General features: G+C 41.1%; 1 protein-coding gene across 1 annotated transcript; it reads right to left on the minus strand.

The window, feature by feature from the left end:
- Positions 1–652: 652 nt before the first annotated feature.
- Positions 653–25,084, minus strand: LOC126262398 (60S ribosomal protein L28). The gene is made up of 5 exons (XM_049959015.1): positions 25,024–25,084; positions 20,672–20,768; positions 1,242–1,370; positions 958–1,071; positions 653–775 (listed from the first exon to the last, which is right to left on the minus strand). Exons 2-5 carry the CDS (start codon positions 20,756–20,758, stop codon positions 692–694), a joined length of 414 nt encoding a protein of 137 aa, XP_049814972.1. The 5' UTR covers positions 20,759–20,768; positions 25,024–25,084; the 3' UTR covers positions 653–691.

The raw sequence follows: 25,084 nt of genomic DNA on the forward strand, positions 1-25,084 counted from the left end.
ACATTTCAGAGTCCTTATCTTTATTATCTGTAGGGGGAAATTACCAGTTTCATAGTTAACCTAAAGATGTAGAGAAAGGAACAATTAAATTTTAACATAAAATGGGACCGAGTTGTGACAAATAAGGACTTAGCAAAGAAAAAAACAAAAAAACAGTAATGGTTATCTGATGGTGAAATCTTTTGCTCCTCTGTTTTCCATCTCTTAGCGGTAATAGACAGTAGCTTAGAAAAATACACTAATTGTTCACAACTTGGAAATTGCTGATGAAACAACATATCCATCATGCAGGTAGATTTTCCTTGTGATATTTCCTGACATTATTGTAGTATGGTGGGGCACAATCTAGTTGCAAGTAAAACCTTTCATTCCCATCAGCAATACTACCAAGTTGTTAAAGATAACTCACTGGAATATGAAGTTTCATGCAAAATTGTGTGTTAGCATTTTTTTACTCTCAAAGAGAGAAAAACAGTTTCCACGTTCCGATAGTGTTGAAATAAATATTGTATGACTATCTTTTAATAATTGTAAACTTTTTTTATCAACTTTTAGTGTCTGTAGCAACTGAACATTAACCTGCATTGTGAGCCAGACAGATTACAAAATCCAATATTGGTATAGAATTGGGGAAGTATTGAAAGACAAGAACCTGGAGTGTTTACATTTATTGAAAAGAAATAATGTAGCTTTATTCAGTTTTCTTTGCCCGTGCCTTCTTGACAGGAAGTGGTTTCTGAGAACGTAGAACAGCACTAGCCCTACGCAGTGCAGCCTGAAAAGAAGGAAAATTGTGAGTTGCAATAAGGTTTAAAAATAGATAACTTAGTAAATTGTCTATAATTCCATCAGTAATGGGTAGTGGTAAATTGATGTCTTCATACTGACATCCAGAAATGCTAAGCATCATATGGCAAAATATTTACATTGAAGAACAAATTAAGTGATATCACAAACCTTCCTTATGTCACTCCTGAACCTGTTAGCTTTAAGAAGCCTCTTCAACTTGTACAGGGAGCGTCGAGGTCCTGCTTTCATTGTCCTTTTTGTAACTGATTTTGCAGGTTTGTGCTGGAAAAAGAAGAGGCTCTGTAGATAAGTTAATTACAGACATGTTTATGAGAAATGATTATGCAGCATCAGTAATGGGTAGTGGTAAAACAAAGTCTTCATGTTCTATCCAGATCAAAAAGTGCATCATTTAGACACGAAATTTCCTAGCATTCCTGTTACATACATACCGAGGCTTTAAATTTCTTGCAAACAACAGTGAAGCCCTTGCTATCTGGAGCAGCAACTACTCCAACACTCTTCCGGTGAATCAACCCACTGAACCGATATGAACTGACATTAATAAGGTTGTTTGGCTCCTGTAACAAAGAAACAAAAATTATTAATAAGCAAAAACTTGTTATAAACTGAAAACAATATTCATCACATACTATAAGAGCAGTTATATACATCATCAAATATAACGAAACAAATCCTAGGACATGGTAGCCATTCTCCAAGCATTAAAAAAAGGTCCAGATAACGTCATTAAAGAAAGCACAAAGCTAATTTGGAAAGGAACCACAGAAAACCTAAATCTGAACAGGCATCACCCAAACTAAGTACAGTGTACTACACTCACCTGAAACGCACGGCACACATCTCGACATTCTCCTGAAGCACCAAATTTCAAAATAATCCCTTCTTGTCTATCCAAGTGTCATGTGATACACTCCAGACTAATACTTTCCAAAAAGACTATTTTTTAAGAAATATTTGTTATTGCTAGTCTGCATTTAAAATATCCTTTTTATATATACTTATCTCATTCCCTTTTTTTATCAAAACCTGTAGTGCATTTTTCTAATCTAACCCCCCCCCCCCCCCCTCAACATAACCCAATTTAATTTCGCCAAATTCCACTACCTTTATTCTACTCTTGTGGGATTCACTTTACATCTTTTCAAAAACCATCCATTTCATTCACGTACTCTTTAGAAAAGAGTTTTGCCATCTACCAGTTACAATGCTCCTTGACAATGGGTCACACAAATAAAACAGAATATATTTCATACTCTAAATTCTGGAGGACATTCCCAGGATCATATGAATAAAGCAAGTCTGAGATTATACTTCACCTGAGAATGTTAGTGTGGGGGATGTTGCTCAAATGAAAGAACGTTCTCCAATTCCATATGAATGAAACCCCAAGGAGTTTCACCCAAGCAGAAAACATTCTCTGCTTTTTCTGTTGAGGTAAGTTTTACTGACTTTTGATAGTACTAGAATATTATGTCGCTTGTAGCCCAAAGAAATACTGAAGAGAGAAACTATGTGGGTTTCACAATAAAAACATTATTTGCCTGGCAAACTTACTTCCAGAAAGTCATGGAAGAAGGGGAGGGGTGATCTTTCAAATGAAGTGAAAATTAGAACTTTTTTTCGGTATTTAGCAAATCCAAGTTGTCAGACTAGTGCACTAGAAGACTAACTATATGCCAAACAACTGTCACCAACGTTTCCACATCGCCATCATCATATCTTCCCAAAGTATAAATGTTACTTCGTTATGAAACTTCCTGGCAGATTAAAACTATGCTGGACCGAGACTCGAACTCGGGACCTTTACTCAGTAATACTCAGTTGGTAGAGAACTTGCCCACGAAAGGCAAAGGTCCCGAGTTCGAGTCTCAGTCCGGCATACAGTTTTAATCTGCCAGGAAGTTTCATATCAGTGCACACTCCGCTGCAAAGTGAAAATCTAATTCTGGTTATTTCATAATGTTAGAAATAAGTAGGTGTACCAGAACATTAATAACTGGTTTTTTACAATACTAGCAATCTGTTTCTCTTAACAAACCACATTTTGATGACTTACATGCTTAACATGTGATCAAACCATTATACGTTGTATTTTAACAAAATTATCTCATTAGAAAACGGAACAAGCAAGAGTCCCGGTTTGGAGTAGATGAAATTTCATGTAATCTCAAGATTTTGTTCACCTAACTTCAATAAACAAGTTTATCACATGTCAAAAATTCAGAAGAAAATTCCTTTTTGTACACTGTTTATTTTGTTGCTGCACATAAAAGTAAAATTGAAACATAGTGCAACTCTTCCAGAAAACACTGATGCCAGTTGCACGGTTGTAACTGAATACTTTGCCTGTTAAAGAGTGTTGAATCAAGTGTAACATTACACATGCATCTTCTGCCATACACGGCAGACACACCCAAGAACCTTCTCAAGAAGGAGGGGAGGCAGTGAGAAAGATATCTCGTCAGAATAGATTTCAATTTTTTTATTTATAAGAAATTCAGAACTTCCGCAGAGAATGTTGGTTTTCTTTGAGAATCTTCTCCAGTAAATGTTCTCTTTTTATTCATAAGACCGATTAATTTCCTTTCAGTGTTTATTTAGGTTTAAATCACTGCTTGCTGAATAACATGAATATGCTACAAAAGCCCTGGGCCACTTCGCACCCACTGCTTTCCAAAAACAGTGTCTAAATCTGTAAGTGTAGATATGCCTTTTTATCAGCCTATCTGAAGCCTTTGACTGTTTAATAACTTGTGTTGCTCTGCTGCTCCCCATTTGTCGAGTTAAAAATGTGGCCTCCAGATTTTCCTTGAGCACTGTTGGTGAGTCAACTCGGCTGCCTTTGTACTGCTGAAGAGTAAGTGTATACCGGATTTTCGGCTCCGTAACTAGATTTACACAGCTCTGGCTGCTGTTTTATTCAGGTACTTTGTTGTAAAGTGAAGCCAACTGCATCTTACTTTCCATCAGGACCGGTATCAATTTCTTTTTATCAAATATTCTAGATAAAGCAGAAAGCATTGAGATGTGAAGAACAGTAAGGAAAAACTAATGTCAAAATAAGCAATAATGCCTCCAATGACAAAGTGAAAGTCTTTTACAATAAAGTCAGCAGCATTCTTACATTTCAACAAGAGAATTGATGGCTCACCAAAACCTGAAAAATCTGGAACTGATACTGAAACACTTAGGATGAAGACACAGTTTAATGACAAATTTGATTGGGAAGAAACTTAACTGTCCACTTAATCACACACTACTTGCCTCTGAAAACTCAACTAGGAAACAATCCAACAATTCTGTCATTCTTAGAAGTAATTAGGTTTGTGCATAAAGTTTTAGTGTTTTGTTTCGTATGGTGGTGTTCCAGTTGCTATGTTTATTTCTCAATTGTCATTTTTTACTTGTAGTTCTGTTTTTTGACTTTACATGTTATCATATGGAGATCATGAGTGGGGCTGTGGACACTAGAAAGGAGTGCCAAGAAGACAAATCTGAACATTTCCAACATTCTTCTGTTCAATAGAGGGATGACAGCAGCAGATGCAGCCACAAACAATTGCACCATGTGTGCAGAAAATGCCACTGGACAGAGCACACCAAGAAAATGGTTTTCTTGTTTTAAGGAGGATTGTTTTGATATTAGTGACACTCCATGTTCAGGAAGACTTTCGGGCGATGGTAAAGGTAATTCAAACACATTAATCCACAATTATCTCCATCAATGTACTCAAGAACTGGCAAATGTGACTGACTGGTCATCCCACAATCGTGCGACATCTGTATGCAATTGGAAAGGTTCAAAGATTGGGTGTATGGGTACCACATGCTTTAAGCCAAATCACAAGGCATCTCTGCTTGCTCATCATCAACTACTGGCTACTGAAAAACACCAACCATTCCTATCCAGTATTATTACTGGTGACATAGTATCTTTACGTGAAAATAAGAAAAAGAATGGCTGAGCCCAACCAAACCAACAACTCACAGTACAAAGACTTGTGCGCATCCACAAGAAATGTCATCGATTAACTGATTAACTGAGAGGGGTTATGGAACCAAATGGCGAGGTCCTCAGTCCCACAATGTCTAAGTCATAGGAGAAAGAGGGTCTGCTAAAAGCAGGCAGATCAAGTCAGGGTAGTCAAATTATAAAATAATAAACATTAAACACACACTGGAAAAGAGATAAAAGGTGAGAATCTAAAAACTGGAAAAAAGGAGGAGACGGTCATGGGGTCACAGACCGAGAAGACTTTAAAAAAGTCCGAGCCACAACCAAACTGCCCCTGCTCCAAGAATAAAGTAGAACCATACGTCTGGAAAAAATAACCACTTTCACAGAGGAAATTGAGGACCAGTCCAACCACCCATTAGGAGTCTGCTAACATTTAATTTAAGGAATCGGGGAAACCTATATTTAACATTAAGGGCCGAAAGAAGGGGACATTCCACCAATATGTGAGATATCGATAGTCTGGATCCACAACCACATTGTGGGGTTGGGTCGTTATGCAGGAGGAAACAATGGGCAAGCTGGGTATGAACACTGAGATCATGGATAGCAGACCAAAGAGTGACCAGAGTAACATCCGTTATAGCCTGCAGCCAGCTCATGGTGTCTGAACAAACTAAATCACTGTGGAGGGAAACCTGAGAAACAAAAAGGAGCGTCCTGTGAATGGCTAGAAGCTCTCTGAACACTACATGGTCCCAGCAATAAATGGTGCTCAAAGCCAGGAGACAAAGCATAACCCACCTTATCTATTGTCTTAGAACCATCGTGTGTAAAAGATGGTGGCACCCCGGAACTCTGTAAGGAAGGCACATAAAATATGCCAGAAAACCGTAGGAGCAACAAAGACTAGGACCCTGGAATAGATCGGTCCTAATCTGTGGTCTAGGCACCATCCAAGGGGGGTTACAGGATGAAAGACAGAGGGTGCAGTCCAGTGGGTGGAGATTGAGATCTCAACAACAGTAAGTGAGGTGCATGACAACTAGCAACCCCACCTGTGGGTGGGTGTTAGGAGGGAGACATTCCTCATTGCTGAAGAGCACAGGGTACACAGGATGGTCAGGAAATTTGTGAATGGCAATTGTGTAAGAAACAGTTGTCTCCATTGGAGGTGTAAATGGTGAATCCCCACTTCTGTGAGACTATCAACAGAACTAGTGTGAAAGGCACCAATAGCCAGACACACCCCACAATGCTGGACAGGGTCAAGGAGTTTCAAAGTGGAAGAAGCTGCTGAGCCATAAACCTGACTACCATAATCTAGTCTGGACAATGGACAGTAATGATGGAGAAGAGTGGAATGGTCTGCACCCCAAGATGTGTGGGCCAGAAGGTGGAGAGCATTAAAATTCCGCATACATGTACTCTTGAGGTGGCTAAAGTGAAGCAGCCGTGTCAGCTTGTTATCAAAAAGAAAGCCAAAGAAACAGGACTGGACTACAACATTGAGGAGCTGGTTGCCTAAATAAAATTCTAGATTGGGGGTGTACCGTGGGTCAACAACAAAGATGCATAACCCGCATTTTGGAGGGAGAAAACGAAGCCTTGGGCGGTGGCCCACACAGAGGCCCGTTGGATGGCGCCTTGGAGCTGGCGCTCAGCAGATCCTACGGAGTGGGAGCTGCACCAGACGCAAAAATCATCGACATACAATGCCAGGGTAACCAGAGGCCCAACAGAGGTCACAAGCCCATTGATGGCAATGAGAAAGAGTGGGACATTAAGCACAGAACCCTGTGGGATACCATTCTCCTGGATCTCGGGGGCACTGCGTGAAGTGTCAACTTGAACCCAGAAAAGCTAGTGAGAGAAAAAACATGCAGATAAAAATCAGAAGGGGACCATGGAAGCCCCAGCCATGGAAGGTAACTAAAAAATGATGGCATGAAGCCATGTCATGTGCCTTATGTAGGTCAAAGAAGACCGCGACAAGGTGCCAGCGGTGAGTAAAAGCCTGTCGGATAGCTGATTCCGATCGGAGAAAGAATAGTTGGAGATCGCCCTGCCCCGAAGCCACACTGAGACAGGGACAAAAGGCCCCAAGGTTTGAATACCCAATATAATCTGAAGCTGACCCTCCATTTGAGCAATTTACAAAGTACATTCATGAGGCTAATTGGGCAGTAGCTGTCTAGAGTCAAAAAAATGGCTCTGAGCACTATGGGACTTAACTGCTGTTGTCATCAGTCCCCTAGAACTTAGAACTACTTAAACCTAACTAACCTAAGGACATCACACACATCCATGCCCGTGGCAGGATTCGAACCTGCGGCCGTAGTCGTCGCGCGGTTCCAGACTGTAGCGCCTATAACTGCTCGGCCACCGACTGTCTAGAGTCGTTGGGTTTTTCCCAGGCTGCAGGACGAGGATAACTATACTGTCTCACCATTGTGACAGGAAAGCATCCGTGAGCCAGATGTGGTTGAAAACCCTGAGGAGCTGTTGCCTCTGGGAAACATCCAAGTGTTTGATCATCTGGTTGTGGATGGAACCTGGACCCTATTCTGTATACCGATTGGTGCAGTAGGTTAGCCTCAGTGACATTTTCGGGTCTTTATCCAAAGTTCCTGTTCAGTAAGCTTCTGAGACCTGTTACCAATCGGTCCTCCTGACCAATTTTCAACAACTGTAGAGGGAGGTTTTCAATTTCGGTATGGCCCTCTATTTCAGTTTGGTTTGGTTTATTTACACCTGGAATTTGTTATTTTAAACATATTGATCCGCTTTAGCTCCGGATTTAGTGATTGTGTTACCATGGTGTATACGTGGACATGGAAAAAAATTCCCGGATTTTTACCATATTTCCCGGTTAAAAACACACTTTCTCCTGGGTCACAGTATATTTTCCTTTATCAATCCTTTGAATGGTTATGGTTTTATACACGGGCGTACAATTTCCCGGCACTTTAGAAAATGAAACTCAGGGAAAAAGACACGCTTTGGTTGGTTGTTTGTTTGAGGTTTAAAAGGGACCAAACAGCAAGGTCATCAGTCCCTTGTTTCAAATATGGTCCATTCCGCTAATGGGACATCTCAGGAAAGTCAGAACAATAAAAGGGAAAAACGTAAAAGGGCAGTCATGTTGTAAGGTAAAAACAGAGTAAAAGGGGAAGAAAAGGTGATCTCTGTCAGGGAGGTGAATCGGGAATCTCCAAACACGGCTTACAGTGGGAGACACCCAAACACTCACCGCCCTGCCCCAACACCAGAGAGAGATTTAAAAACCTTAAAACTGAGAATAAAAACCACTTTCCCGGAAGAAACCGAGAACCAGAGAGACCATCCGGGAATCGTCAGCCAACATCAAAGGTAAGGTGTGAGGGAGTCTGTACTTAGCACGCAGAGCCAAAAGAAGGGGGCATTCAACCAAAATGTGGGCTACTGACTGGAAGGCTCCACAACCACAAAGTGGGGGTGGCTCATCACGCAAAAGAAAACCATGGGTCAGCCTGGTATGGCCAATGCGGAGACGACACAGTGTGGTCGAGTCCTTCCGAGAGAGGCGAAAGGAAGAACGCCACGGGCCTGGTGTCACCTTAATCGCACGAAGTTTATTGGACAGGGGAGTAGCCTCCCAAGAATTGGCCCATGACTGTGCGAAGTGGGATTTGATGTGAAGCCGTAAATCCGCTGCAGGAGGGGTTACAGAAAACGGGGGGTAAGTGACTGCTCCCCCAGCCAAACTATCAGCGAGAGCTCATTACCCGGGATACCCACATGGCCAGGGACCCAAAGGAAGTCAATGGAACAAGCAGCACGGTGAATATCAGCGAGATGGTCATGGATGGCAGAGACCAAGGGATGGAGCGAAAAACACCGGTCAATAGCAAGAAGGCCACTCATCGAGTCCGTACATAACAAAACGCGGTTGTGTTGGGACTGTTTATTAAAGGTAAGGGCCTGGGAAATTGCCATCAATTCCGCAGTAAACACCCCACATGTAGGTGGCAGCAGATGATTTTCCGTTCCAACAGAGGGCGTGAAGGCATACCCAACATGATCAGCAGATTTAGAGCCATCAATGTAAAAAACAACAGCATCCCGAAACTCCCATAAAATTTGGCAGAAAAAGGAACAGAACACCACTGGGGGGATGGAATCTTTCGGATCTCGGCGGAGATCCATCCGAATTCGAGGCCGCGGAACTAACCAGGGAGGGGGTGGGGGGGTTGGAGGGGAGGGAGCGAGGAAGACAGGACAAAGAAGGAAGCTGAAAATCACGGCAAAGAGACGCAAGGCGGAACCCAACCGGTAAACCCGCCCGTGGGCGACGTCCATGGTCTGGGAACAGGATAGAATAGGAAGGATGAGTGGGAGAGGAACGGATAGCGAGTGCATAAGACACCAGAAGCTGGGACCGCCGAACAGAAAAGGGGGGGGGGGGATCCCAGCTTCAACCAGGAGACTATCAACAGGGCTAGTAGGGAAGGCACCGTTGGCCAAACGGATACCACGATGGTGGACTGGATCCAGCACGTGCAGTGTGGAAGGAGCAGCTGAACCATAAACTTGACAACCGTAGTCCAAGCGCGACAGAACTAGAGCACGATAAAGACGGAGAAGGAGGGAACAGTCCGCACCCCAAGAGGAGTGGACAAGGAAGCAAAGGACATTGAGTTTACAGAAACATCCTACCTTCAGGAGTCTGATATGGGGCAGCCAAGTGAGCTTGTTGTCAAAAAGAAGACCCAGGAAACGAAACTGTGGGACCACAGGCAATTGTTGTGCAGCGAGATAGAGCTCTGGATCAGGGTGGATCGTAGTACGGCGACAGAAGTGGACCACCCGCGATTTTAAAAGAGAGAATTTAAACCCGTGTGAGAGGGTCCATGCAGAGGCACGCCGTATAGCTACCTGGAGCTGCCGTTCTGCAGATGCCATGAAGGAGGAACTAACCCAAATGCAGAAATCGACATACAGAGCAGGGGCAACCAAGGGACCGACAGAGGCCACAAGTCCATCGATAGCAATGAGGAAAAGAAGGACACTCAAGACAGAACCCTGTGGTCCATGGAGAACTAAAAACAGTACCAACTCGAACTCTGAATGACCGATGGAACAGGAACTGGCGGATAAAAATCTGGAGTGGGCCCCAAAGACCCCACTGATGAAGGGTAAGTAAACTGTGATGGCACCAGGCCGTGTCATAGGCCTTGCGAATGTCAGAAAACACTGCAACCAAATGGTGGCGCTGGGAAAAAGCCTGCCGAACTGCGGATTCCAAGCGAAGTAAATGATCAATTGAAGACAGTCCCTCTCGAAAGCCACACTGGTAAGGGGACAATAGATCCTGAGATTCGAGGACCCAATTGAGCCGACGGGCTACCATCCGTTCAAGTAACTTACAAACAACATTGGTCAAACTAACTGGCCGATAGCTGTCAACAGATAGGGGGGTTCTTACCAGGCTTAAGGACAGGAACCACGACACTATCCCTCCACTGAGAAGGGAAGTCACCCTGGAGCCAGATACGGTTAAACACCCGAAGAAGATGTTGCCGTTGTGGAGCACTGAGATGTTGAAGCAGTTGGTTATGAATGGAATCTGGGCCAGGGGCCGTATGATGAGAAGAAGATAGAGCAGAAAGAAATTCTCATTCAATAAAAGGTTCGTTGTAAGATTCTGACTCACAAGGGGTGAAACATAAGGTGGAAGCTTCAGCCCGCTGTTTTTGGTGAAGGAAAGCAGCTGGATAGGAGGCTGACGCTGATGCCACTGCAAAATGGGTCGCAAGATGTTCTGCAAGAACTAATGGGTCTGTACAAAGGCCATCTGGGAGGTGAAGGCCTGGGAGGGTGGACTGTCGATGGCAACCTTGGAGAGAGCGAAGTGTAACCCATACCCGTGACAGAGGGACAGTAGAACCAAGGGAAGAAACGAATCGTTCCCAACATATCCACTTGCTCTGTTTGATTAAATTACGGGCTTTAGCACGGAGGCGTTTAAAGGTAGGAAAGCTGGCTACAGATGGGTGCCTCTTAAAGTGTTGCAAAGCTCGACGACGATCACTGATGGCAATGGCAATGGCCGTACTCCACCATGGGACTTGCCGGCGACGAAATGGTCCAGATGAGCGCGGGACAGAAAGGCGAGCAGCGCGAACAATCGCGTCAGACACGTCACGTAGGACATCATCAATACAACCCGACAAAGAGGGAGAAAAAACAACCTGTGCAGTGTATAGAGGCCAATCGGCACATTGGAAAGACCAACCAGGTAACCTGTCCATCGGGGAGCGGGAAGGGAGCATGATAATCAACAGGAAATGGTCACTATCACAAAGGTCGTTGTGTGTAATGAAGGGAGGGGAGAGGGAGAAGAAAGAGAAAGATCAATGGCAGAAAAGGTACCATGAGCGGCACTGAAATGAGTAGGGGAGCCATCATTAAGAAGGCACAGGTCGTGGTCTGCAATAAATTGGTCTATAAGAAGACCTCGTCTAGATGGAAAGGCACTGCCCCACAAGGGATGACGAACATTAAAATCCCCAAGGAGGAGGAAGTTGCTGAAGAAGGGCAGTTAAGGCAGAAAGTGTAAGAGTCCTGTCAGGAGGGAGATAGAGATTGCAAACTGTGACTGCAGAGTCTAAGTGGACCCTAACAGCAACCGCTTCCAATGTAGTTTGAAGAGGAATCCACGTGCTAGCAATGTCTGCACGGACCAACGTACAAACGCCACCAGAAGCCCGCAGGGGTCCAACCCGATTTCGACAGAAAACACGGAACTCACGGAGGGTCGGTGAGTGAGCATCAGTAAAATGAGATTCCTGGAGAACCACACAAACTGCAGAGTAGGACGAAAGAAGGGATTTCAATTCTTGAAGGTGACAATGGTTTAAATGGGGGCTGAACACGCTAAATCCAGTCATACCGCCAGGTCCCCACCTGTCACCGACAAGGAGGGGGCGACATCCATGAACGACAGGTCAGAATCCGGTTGTGAAGTTGGGGAAGGGACCTCCGGTGACACCAGAGGCTCTTTGTCCCGGGACTTATGTTTCTTCTTCTTTTCAGGCTGAGATCGAGGAGGGCTGTGTGGCATAAAGGAGCCAGCTGCAGCAAGATCAGGAACAGAAAGAGACCGGGCGACCTGGGGGCCGACAGACCGCGGCTCTCGCGGTCGTCGCGCGGCAGCAGACCTTTGGCCTGGAAGGGGCATCCCGGGAGAGGCGCCCTTGACCGGCAGACGCTGAAGGAGTGGGACACTTCTCCGGCTGGGGAGGGGGAGCAGCGCCCAGAGGAGAAGGTGTGGGAGCCACAGGGGAGGGGGGGAGGAGAGGGGTCTGGGATGGGGGTACGGAAGGGGGAGGAAGGGGTGTAGATGTAACCAAGGCGTAACTAGATGTCATGGACACAGGGTGAAGTCGTGTATATTTCTTACGGGCCTCTGTGTAGGTTGAACGATCGAGGGACTTATACTCCTGTATCTTTTTTTCCTTCTTATATACTGGGCAATCTGGTGAACGTGGAGAATGACTACCATGACAATTTACACACACAGGAGGGGGAACACAGGGACCCCCTCATGGAGTGGACGTCCACAGACACCACAGAGGGGCCTGTGAACAGCGGGAAGACGTGTCCAAAACGCAAGCACTTAAAACACCTCATAGGAGGTGGGATGTACGGCTTCACATCACATCTATAGAGCATGATCTTAACTTTCTCAGGGAGGGTATCCCCTTCAAAGTGGGTAGGTAGTGGTTGCACAGTTCCGGACTGAAGCACCTAGAACCGCTCGGCCACACCAGCCGGCGAAATAAAATAAAATCTGAAACTAATGACATATTTCAGCCTTCCGTAATTATGTGAATGTGTTTTAATTCACTTGATAGCTCACGGTCACAGATATTCTTTTTGTTTTCATTTGATGTGAGAGTAAACGAAGGGGATACAGCGAAGTCACTAAATGTAAACACGGGTCACATGGAGACTCCTCACTATAACTCAAGACTGCTCAGCGCATCAGTCCCGAATCTACGATGTTTGCGAACCGGGTCAATACTAAAAAAAAAATCGAATTTTCAAAATATGTTAATCTTGTAGCGCGCATCTTTCTGGAAAGTCAAACATAAAACATATGTATTCGAGGAAATTTAAGACATTATTTGGTCTTAAGTATGCCAAAGTGCAGTGCCACACCTCTTCATAAAGCATTTTTCTACCACACATCCAAACTATATTCAGGAGAGTGGAAATTGAAATGTCCTGTGGTGCCTCTCCTGCTCCCAGTCGGCCGGTTTGACAGCCTGCCCCTCTTTAAAAAAATCTCGCAGTTAATAGCGGATGGGATTATTTGTAATCGAGAGAGAACAAGAACTCTTTAGAAAATCTGAACTGTTTATTGCCTATTAGTTAATAACTTGCTGTTTTGTGTGACATACAATTAAATATACAATATACAACTAATACCGACAAGAGATAAGCAAGAAATTACACATTTCTTCAAACCTTAGCTCCTAGCATTTTTTTTCTCTCTAATCTTGCTACAGCTTTACATAGCGTGCTTTCCTTTCTGCAAAAGAATCTATTACCTCATCAAAGTTCGTCAAACATTTTGCTACATGAAAATTCAAAATGTCGTAATCTAATACTGAAAAAGCTGTTAATACAAATAATACCCAAGACTGATGTGGTTTCACGATCTGATTACGTCACTGTCTGCTAGATAAAACAAAATAGGCCTTTCTAATATGGCAGCAATTTTGTAACACACCAAATAAATGAGACTTTTGGCACAAATGGCCATTTTTATAACACGACAATATAATCCAATGAGTACCAATATCAAATGCCTATTAGGCCCACTACAAGCATAAAGCTGTATGTTAGGAAATAGTTTCACATTTCATTCATACGCACCAGCTTCTCAAGCACGAGATTGACAATTAGTATTACGAATTTTTTGTATGAATTTGGAATCTTCTTATTCTGCCATAATTTGTGTGATGTCCCCGTTTCTTCTCCTTCCTCGTTCTAACAAACAATCTTGTCATCAATTCTGTAGCTATTGCTGCCACTGTCAAAACTTAACTAACCCTGCCAGAATCCCGCGATTATTTTCCGGTTAGGCATTATTACGTGTTCGAACAACATGTTTTCCGCACTACTTCCAGAATAGAACTTACGCGGCTGCTAGCCGGGGACTGTACTACTGGTCCTTACTAGTGTAGCGATCTGGCCAAAAATTGTCAAAATTTCGTTTTCTTGGATACACTGAGATCTTTTTCACCTGTTATTCCTGTCGGTTGTCTATTTCCATCCTGGTAGTCTGAATCTACGAATTTCCCTAGTAATTATAACAACTAGTGCCCCTTTTTGTGGTAGCATCTAGCTGCGACTGCTTGCCCAGCCAAAATCCACATTCCTGTTGCCAGAAGCGGGAGAATCTACTGCTCAAACGTGACTCAACTGCGCGTAACTGCTAAAACAAATCTAATGCAGCTGCGACTTCATGCTCATTGGAGGCAATTTGTTGTTATGAAGCACTGCATAGTCTTCCTAAATCCTTTGACAAGTTTCAATTGGCAGACGCTTGCATGAACACTGTGTCGTCGTCGTATATGGCGCATTTCGTTTGCTATTTAAGTTATTTTCGTCTTTTCTCTCGTTTATGTTTTATTGTTGAAGTATTATTCTGCAGTAGCGGGATACAGTAATATCCTTTGTTAGAGTATCAGTTCTTACCAGTCAAAATGACAAAAATTTAACTGAAAACTAAAGCAATGAAAAATTCCTGGAATTTTAAAAATATCCCGGGTTTTTCACACCCTGGTTACTGAAGAATCTCCAGGATGCAACTGGGTGAAAAGTGAGTACATAGACTTTTTCCTTTGTTAGAAATATGATTTGTATTGTTATTGGGAACGACAAACAGTTTCAATCAATATTCTCACTAAATACTTCTTATGTAATTACGTGTTTAAAAATTCATTATATTTCAAAAGGTTGGTTCCATTTTACGTGTATCACATGAGTGCTAGCTGAAATTACTAGTAACTTTGCATACTTTTTTCCACAGATGGTTAACTTAATGATTATCGAAATGTGTTTAAAACTTATGTAACAATGTGAAGGAATTTTGTGAAGCCTGATAGAGGAAACCTTCCAAAATTTTGTGCATTTATGGCTTATGCCCACATCATTCAGCAACAAAGTCAGCCTGTCTCTCTCTCAACTGGAAATACATGGAATAAAGTGCTGGAGACAAGCGGGTTGTTGTAGCACAGTGGGTAAGGCAACGAAGTGCCATGTCAAAAGCCATAGGTTCGCATATCGCTGAGTATCAACATATTTTTTCTCCTCTTCGTGTTTATAACACATTCTGAGACTTCATTAATTGTCAAAGTAAAGCATTTTTCTGATATATTCATTATTTACAAGTAAGAGCGCACTTTCTCAGTAATGAGAGTCTTGGATTTCTCGACTTCCATTATGTTTAAGAAAAGAAAGAAGAAACTGCTGGGTGTGAAATAACCAACAGTGACATACTTTTTCCCACCAAAAATTGCAATTTTTTTCTGAATATGTAGCAATTTCCAAGTGTGAGGTCAGACAGGAATCTACTGTGAATGAAACTAGCAGCAATTGTCTTAATACTTTGGCCTGTCACAAGTATTTATCTATGATCAAATCCTTAACAACAGTAGACGAATCCTTAACAGTAGACAGAGATGAAAGATTGCCGCCACAATATTTTAGACTATACCGTATATGAAACAAACTACAATGAACTTCTATAGCCGCACTCGCCACACACTCTCAAGAAGACTTTTCAGTTTTGTTTTTACGAACCAAATTAATAATATATCATATGGGGAAGTAGGCTACTTAATCATCTGAATTTCTAGGAGTGGGGTACAACCACATTCTGTGTATGTTCTTAATTCTTTGACAGTAACAATTTTTCATGTTCGTGGAGATGTGTTCCATCTATGCAACTAACTGAAGGCAGTTTATTGTCATACGCATTTCGCTTCTTTTATTTGTGAAGCATCTTCACAATAAGATGGCAATAAAGGAACTGCCTTCTAATTAGTCGCATAGACGAACAAGACCTCCATGAATTTTGAAACAACCACGGAACGACAAAAAACAGAAAAATTATGAATTCTTAAGAGTTTCTATAAATGTATTTGTACAATGTGGTACTACACTCCATTATTAAGTCATATCACAAAACAGAAAATCCAAAACAAGATGGTGTGAATGAGAATAAAATGACAATATGACATTTTCAAGAACACGGTCAATATTATATTATCATGCATTCATGTAAGCACGCGGTCAGTGAAATTTGTACAGCATTAAACCACACTTTTTGGTACTGTGAAGAATAGCATGCCTGTTTCAGCTGCTAGCCACTTCGGGTTCGTGCCGCTGTCACGCTGCAGTGCACGTCTTGAGGCAGATTACTTTTGATTGGTTGGCACGAGGAGAACTAACAACAGCGTTTCAGTTCCCTAGAACCGTTCGGCATTCTTACGAAATGCTTACAGAATAATGTTGGGGCTCTCCTTCGAAAACAATAGTTTTCGGTGCACTGGAGTACCGAACCAATCGGCAAAATGGTGGAAAAATACAGAATAGGCCTTTGTCTATTGAAGTGCTAAGAGCCTGCAACAATTCCCATTCAGTGAAGGATGCATTATTGGGTTTAATGTGGTATGGGATGAAACGGGGGTCTGTTCAACTCTGCATTTCTGCTGGAGAAAGGTATTAAGGTAGGAAGAGGATGATAATGCCACCGCAAAGTGTGTGGCGAGGTGTTCCGCAAAGACCAATGGATCAGTGCACAGGGCACCCTGGAGGTTTAGACCCTGAACAGTCTACTGTTGCTGGCAGCCCAGAAGGTTACGGAGTTTGGACCATACCTGCAATGGAGAGGCATATGTCCCAGGGAGGAAACACAGCACTCCCAGCATTCCTTTTTACTCCACTTAAGATAATGAGCCTTAGCAAGGGGACACTTAAACGTGAGCAAGGTGGCCTGTGAAGGGTGCCACTTAAATCACTGCAGCACCTGTCGGCAGTACTGGACAGCAACTAGATCTTCCTTGGTCCACAACGGTACTGGTCGACAGGGACAGCAGTACCAGCAGCATGAATAATAGTGGCAGAGATGCCTTGCGGTGTCAAAGTGGACAGCAGACATATATGAAGGCCAATTGGCCCTGCAGAATGCCCAATGTAGGGGTCTGTCTGCCTGGTGGCAGCAGGGTAACGATAGTATCACCAGAAAATGGTCACTGTCACGAAGGTCATCACGGGACAAAAAGCAAGACCTATCAGAATGTGTGCTTATCACATCGGGGCAGTGACTGAGTAAGGGACGTTTGTGTGAACCAACAACCGTAGAGCTGCCTGTCAACCAACTAATGGCAACAGGGCAATCCCATGGCCAATCGGAGCGCATGGCACCAAGTTTCCGTAGTTTGAAAATGGTGCGCTGTCAACCTACACAACATTAGTAATTTTGGTTCCTAATGGCATCAGCTATCCAGTTAAAATTTCGTGACAATTTTCCTCCATCCTGTATGATTGATGACTAAAGTATCTTGTGTGTATCTGTGGTGTTTATTAAACTTATGGAAAAAATGCTACAAATGTATGCGCCAATCCGAAATTTTTCACAGAAGTTAATGTGCTGACAAATACAAAGAAATGTATGTCTGAAGTATTGCGATGATTTCATATGTGAAGTAGATAAAAGTAAAAAGGCAGCATACATAGCATCAGATCACAGAAATAATAAATTATCCGTTACCTACACTACTTCCCTACAAGACATCTCAGTGTGTGGCAGAGGATACTTTGTGTATCAGTGACACTTCCCCTTTTCTTCTGACACTTCCAGGAACATATGATCTTGGAACTTCAATAATAGATCACACTGTGATGCATAAGGTCATCCTTGCAACATGTCTCAAGCTGTGACACTGTCGCGAATAAAACAGTGACCTGTATATACAATAAGTTTAATTTACATCTATGGTCACAAACTTTTTGTTAACAGATTACCGGTTTCAGTCTATAATGACCATCATCAGATCTGTTTTATAAAAACAAAGTCCTAATGTATTGCAGTCATAGCGGCATAGTCAATTGCATTTAACATTTGACAATGCCACTATAGCTTCAGTACATCAGGACTGTTTTTATAAAACAGATCTGATGATGGTCATTATAGACCGAAACCTGTAAACTGTTAACAAAAAGTTTGTGGCCATAGATGTAAATTAAAGGAAACTTGCAGCATGTATCACTGGAATTGGCTCTGTGATGCTTTTGTGCTCACCAATGAACCTTGTAACATTATGTGATTGCCTTATCATTTTAAATCATTCACTAATCGAGCAGTCGCTCGGCAACAGCTACAGTTAGCAAATAATGTTGCGAGAATGTAAAAGGTGAACGACCTGTGACGTAACTTGTTTATTGTCGAAGTGCCGTCAGAGATGCAGTGAGTTATTGACTTTGAAAACTGCGGCGCGAAAAACGGACAGAAGAAGAACACTTTTACACTTTTTTTTTTGAGGTACGAGATATTCTCGATGAACAGTTACTCATTCTTCTCTTGTCTCCTGTAACTTGTGTCGGACGCGCATGTCTTGCCGCCGTATTATTATTGTCAAAATTAATATTGTTCTAGTGTAAAGTAAATGTGTAATACTAAAAGTGCCTAGCAGTAGATTTATTGTGCGACGTGTATGTGAAAACGTCAAAGGAATTTTTTTCATTAAGAGAAATGCCAGTCAAAACGGCATCCATGTTAAATCCGTCATTGCAGTGTAAGTTTGTCTATTACTTGCCATAAATTCAGAGTTAAATGGAACTGGTGTATGGACTATTCATTTACTATAGAATCTATGTCTCACTTCTTCATGAAATTATTTAATTTTCTATATGTTTCTGCCAAATAGAGAGTTCACAGTCACGAATTCTTTCGTCGAAATCGGACGGAAGTTGTATGCGGCGAAATATTTTCTCCGCGCCATATTCTACTGGTAAATGCATGATAAACTACGGTCCCTTTGAATAGGCATTTACTCTCCTCTACAATGCAACTTCCGACTGATCAGACGATCCAACAAGAAACAGCCGCACACGGTCGGCGTTCGCAAATATGCTTCCACCGCTGATTATAGCTATATGTTACAGCACAAAAGTAACATATTGTTATAATTAGAGACTACGAACGGGGACATTTATAACTATGTTTATGTATACACATTACGTAAACATATCGTTATAACCTGTAATGAAATGTGACCTGCTCTTTGGATCTTCTCTGTTCTGTATCAATCTGGTATGGTACAGATCCCTGATTGACAATCAATATTCTAAGTATTAAACAAGTGTTTTTAAGCTACCTCCTTTGTTGATTGACTATTTCCTGAGGATTCCTCCAATGAATGTCAGTCTGGCATCTGTCCTGCCCACAAGTAATTTTATGTGGTCATTGCACTTTCAATTACTCCATATGCATACCCCTACATATTTTGTGGAAGTAACTGCTTCCAGTGATTGTTATGCAATTGGGTAATCTTGCAATGAAGGGTCCTTCTGTCTATGAAGAAAATGTTATTTATTTATATTTAAGATTAATTGCCACTCCAATCATCAATCCTCCAGTATTGATGTGTCTGCGCACAACAGGATCATCTGCAAAAAGACTCGTGGAACTTCCAGCGTTACCTTTAAGGTAATTTACATATATTGTGAAATGTAATGGTGCTGTGATACTGTTGGGAAACAACCAGAGTTATACTTGCAACTCTGAAGGCTTCTCTCCTTTGAGAATGAAATACTGTGTTCTGTTTGCTAAAAAGTGTTCAGTCACACCATTCATCTAACATTCTGTACACTCATTTTGTTCATTAGGCAGCAGTGTTTAATTTTATTGAATGCCTTCCTGTAATCAATGAAACCAGTATCTACCTGTGTGACTATCGATTGCTTTCCGAGTCTTGTGGGCAACCAGAGCGAACTGGATTTCACACAATTATTTTCCAAGACTATGTTCATTCCTAAAAATGATATTTTCAGCCTCCAGAAACATAACACACAAGCAAAAATATGTTTCAAAATTCCACAACACACTGTCATCAAGAGATATTAGCCTATAGTTTTGTGCACCTGTTCAATGCTCCTCCTTGGAAACTGGAATAACCTGTGCTTTTTTACCAATCATTAGGAACATTTCTCTTCTGCAGAGACATACAATACACTACAGTTAGTAGATGGTCACATTTTTTCATATACTCTATGTAGAACTGAACCAATGCCCGACAAACTGATAGTTCAGTAACACTCATCAGCACCTACCTTTTGTGTAACTGGAATTATTCCATTATTGAAATCTGGCACTGTCTCATTTTGCAAACAGATGGAATAGTTGTCATGGCTGACTTTGTCAAGAATTTCAACAATTCTCTGGGAATATCATCATACCAGGCACCTAGTTTCAACAAAGGTCTTTCCGTGCCCCACCAAATTCTCGCTGTATCACCTCAAATGACCCATTACCTCTTCCCTTTCTGTAACACTAAGTTTCTTTTGTTTAACATACTCCTTCCAGCATTCCCTTCTTTGCTTAGCACCAATTTTCTAAGCTCTTGATATTCACATATCTCCAGAATCTTGAAAGATCCTCAATAAGAAAATCCAATATTCAGAAGTTAACTAAAAGGACTTTTGAAAGTTTTCAAGAAAAACCCTATGACTTTGATGACAGTAGCAGAAATAATCCTTACAGTAATAAATTAGTATTCAAAGATTGTTTTAAGAAACATTGGTGTAGTCTGTTTCAAACAATTACAGTAAATACCAATCACTAACCGTACTGAATGGTTTGTTGATGTTCCTTTTCTTCAGGAGATACGCATTGTTGTTCCGGATGATCATCCATGATAAATGAGAAGACATTTTACTTCACCTGAAAAGAATTTTAAGTTACATATGTTCAGAATGTTATAACAGGTAATATGCAGTCATTTCACAGTAATTAAAATTACCCCACCATTAAGCTGACAACAGAAATTTTGTTCAACGCAAATGTTCAATTTTGAGCGTCAACACTTTTGAATAGTTTTTATAAATGCATGAATTGTAATTTTAAATTACATGAATATTTCTGGTACATGAGTTATGAAGGTGAAATGTAAATACATTCAGGCAGGAGAGATTTAAATTTCCCCAACGAAACAGTCCCATAATACAAATGCAGTACAGTGAAGTTAAGAAGAGGGGAATAGACATTCAATTTTGAGAGGAATTACCTTGCTTAATGTAACCTGTACAATTCTCCCTAATATTAACTACAACAGGCTAGTTTTGCACACAAAAGGTTCTGGGAGAATTTCAGGGTGGATTTCGGCCTAGTAGGTCAAAAACAGATCAAATATTTGTGCTGAGGCAAATACATGAAAAGGTGTACGAGTATAATATTCATCTTCATAACCTCTATGTACACTTCAAGTGGGCCTTCCAACAGTCTTGATAGCACAGAAAAGCTAAATGATTTGCTAGTACTTAATATACCATCTAAGTATGTTTCCCCTTATCCAAGCAACATTAGCTGATCCAGAGTTGCAGCACAGGTGGATGGCAAATTCAGTAAATGACTGGTTATATAAGCACAAAGTCAACCCACAAATGTGCATATGCTGCTGTAACAATATTAGAGGAGTTTCACTAGAGAGAATAAGTGCTGAAAGAAGTCACCCTATCCAGGTCTTGTTATTAATGAAATGAAGACCAAGTACGTGAATTTCACCAGGAAGTAAAATAATTTTGATAAACTATCAGCTGCTGGTTTAAATTTTTAACATATGCAGATCTGACTGGGATCTAATATCAATAGGGAAAATTCCATGTCAATCAAAAATGTCACATAAGTGGTAATAGATATTTCTGCACATTTAACTTGTTGGTATTTACTAGATTGTTGGACAAACTTCAATTTTACATGGTCATAATCAGGCCAGTTGTAACCTACAGATGTGAAACATTGACAAGGACTAATGAACAGCAGCTCAGGATATTTGAATGCTGGCTTCTGCACAAGATATATGTGAAGTTCAGGATAACAATGGTTTCTAGAGTTCTAGAACAATGAGCTGGATAACTTAATACAAGATGACATTTTTTAATAAAAAGTGGGAGAAGACCCTAGCATGGACATGCCCTTAGCATGGATACTAGACGAACTAAGGTTTCTGAATGAAGACCACCTGGAAGAAGACAAATTCCACAAAAGAAGTGGACACACAATAAGGACAGAGACATAAAATCTCTTCAAGCTTCGAAGGATGGCAGAGAGCTGCACTAGAGGGCAAAATATATGAAACTTTAAGAGGCAAAGACTCATGCAGGGTTGTATTGCCATGAAAATTAGATTAATAAGGCAAGTTCAGTTCATGAACATATACAAAAAAAAAAGTGATGCTGTCATCAAATTGAAGGCTGCTCTGAACACCACTGTCTTTATTAGACATGGTTTTATTACAAATGGTAGGCAGTTAATTTACTCCAACTCACTTAACCAGACAATTACAACAGTTTAATGGGAATAGCAAAATAACATGGAGATAACACCATGGTTTCTGGTGCATATTACATACCCAACTGTTCATGTAAAATGAAACTATAGAGGTACAGGGTATATACTAAAATCATCTTATACTGCAATAAGGAAAGCCAGTTTCTTTCACATAATGGGAAATCACTGATGTGCGAGCTGTGGTTATTTGATAAACAGGTTGTAAGAGGTATATAGAGAAACTTTTAAAGAGTCCAGTCAACAAATTCACTCAAAAATATAAAATCATAACTAACATGTGGGTCCAGAGCAACTAACAGCACAGACTTTTCCAGGCACACAGATCTCACAACAGAAACAATGCTTTTTATCACAAGAAAAGTTATTCAAATTTCACTTATCTCAGCCTATAGTACAGCATGTTAAACCTCCACATTTCCTTGACACAGTAGCCATCTGAAAATGTCTTTATATCCCACATAATACCAATGACAACTCAACCACAGTTCTTTTCTACAGCATCAGACAAAGAATTTAAATCTGAACATACACTTCTGAGTTCACTTCCATTACACAAGTTTTGTTCAAATGAAGAAAGAAGAAAATACTATTGTTCATCTACTGCATATTTTCAAATTCATATTCAGAATAATTTATTCCAAGATCTCATTGTGCAGTTAAGACTAATACTGTTGCCAGTTTGGCAAGGATTACTTTCACATGCTGTAGCTGCCAAATATACCATGGGTCAACATAAGCGTCCGATTCCACCCATCTGTTTTGAGCCCTGATGTTATGATGTTAGGGTGTTGTGGTGTGTGACATTACGGTGCGGAGATTATGATTTGGTTGAATTTGTAGATGTCATCTTGTGTTTGATGGCACTGTGTGTGTGTGTGTGTGTGTGTGTGTGTGTGTGTGATGGCCGACGTACTTTGCAGTGCCGACAGCGCTTGGTGGTAATTGCATTTCTTTTGGGTCTATTTTTCTCAAGTTTTAACGCTTTGTGTATTGAATGTGTTTTAATTTATGTACTGGTAACACTTTTGCAGACAAGATCACACCATTCCTCTATCTGGTGGGGAAAAAAAGGCAATTTATTTGTGTGTGTGTGTGTGTGTGTGTGTGTGTGAATAACTATATACCCACCAGTCTACGATAGGTTGGGAAGTGACAATTCAGATAAAGGTTGGCAAAGCCACAATTTTTGAACACACATGTAAAAACACTGATCACAAGTACAGCTAAGTGCATGCGTCGAGAGACTCCTGAACAAATTTTTTGAAATTCAAGTGTATGTTTAGTGGGGTGGGGTGGGGTGGAAAAGTAACTGTCAACTAAACTATTTGCACTATAAAACTTATGCACTGCAGACTGTTTTGAAAATTCATGTCAACATAGTCTGGTAAATGGAGCACCATATCAGGCAAGGTGACATAGTAAAGAATGTACCACACTGTATCTACTGGACATTACACAGTTTTCAACACATTCAATGCTCTACGAGGTAATTCATGCATTGAATAAGAAAATTGGGACTAATTAACAGAAACGGAAAGGTCCTAATCGTAGCAGAAACACGTATACATTTACTACACACTTTCAGGCATCCTACAGAAAAACATGTCATAGCACTAGCCACCAGCAATAATTTTCCACCCGTGGATATTGGCACTCTGTTGGCAATAGCGTCCCATGGATATTTCCATTCTGTGCGCGTATTCATCCACAGAGAGGGGCTCATGTTCAATAATACAAACAATCTTTGATTAGTTAATCTGTTTCGTATATTCAGGAACACTGCATTACATAGGCTGTATTCGAAAATATTTTAAAAAACCAATTATAAAATTACGAAATTAATGCTATGCTTTGCTGGGTTTCTCAGTCAACGACAAGATTTTAAACAATTTCCGATATTTACCGATCAAAACCTAGATCACAGGGTTTTTAAAATTATACCCATTATCATCTTATAATAATCATGAATTAACAGATGTCACACCATGAGCCTGCACTTACCTGATTCCAGAAATTTACAATTACTGCAAGAGTCTAGTGATGTTCGATGGACGGTTTTCCCACCCCAATTATGATGAATAAGCATATGAGAAATTATATGGGGACAATATGATAAGTACATAAGCAATTATAAGGGCGGGGGGGGGGAGGGGGGGAGGGGAGGCGGAGCGTCGGTTAATATATAATTAACATGACGAAGGGCTACACGTAGGAGGAACTTACGTTCACAAATATACCAACTAAAGCAATTTAAAAGTGTCAACAGTACCTGCAACCAGAGGCTTTCGAACAAATACAACGCCAAAAAGTGCACACCAAAATTAAGAATAAAATTAAGACAATAGATTACAAAACTACAGTATAAATGACAAGATACGAACACGTTTTGTGCCAACTCCAAGTAAAACAAATAAGTGGAGCAATGTGTAACAAAATATTTCTCACACATGTATAAAAATTGCTACCGCATTCTATATACACACACGTGTTTAATAGACAACAATCCCTATTACACGAAAAATAACATATGGTTAAATATCACGTACTATTACAACCAAACTTCTTTACAACTAATCACTTATAAAATTTGTAACTACATAACAAATATACCACATGCATAACTACTTACCTCACCACCACACTCCCTAACGGAAACGGAAGAACAATATGCCGCAACATCGCAGTGGTCG

The sequence above is a fragment of the Schistocerca nitens genome, chromosome 1 (genome assembly GCF_023898315.1).
Source record: "Schistocerca nitens isolate TAMUIC-IGC-003100 chromosome 1, iqSchNite1.1, whole genome shotgun sequence".
Classification (NCBI taxonomy): Eukaryota; Metazoa; Arthropoda; class Insecta; order Orthoptera; family Acrididae; genus Schistocerca; species Schistocerca nitens.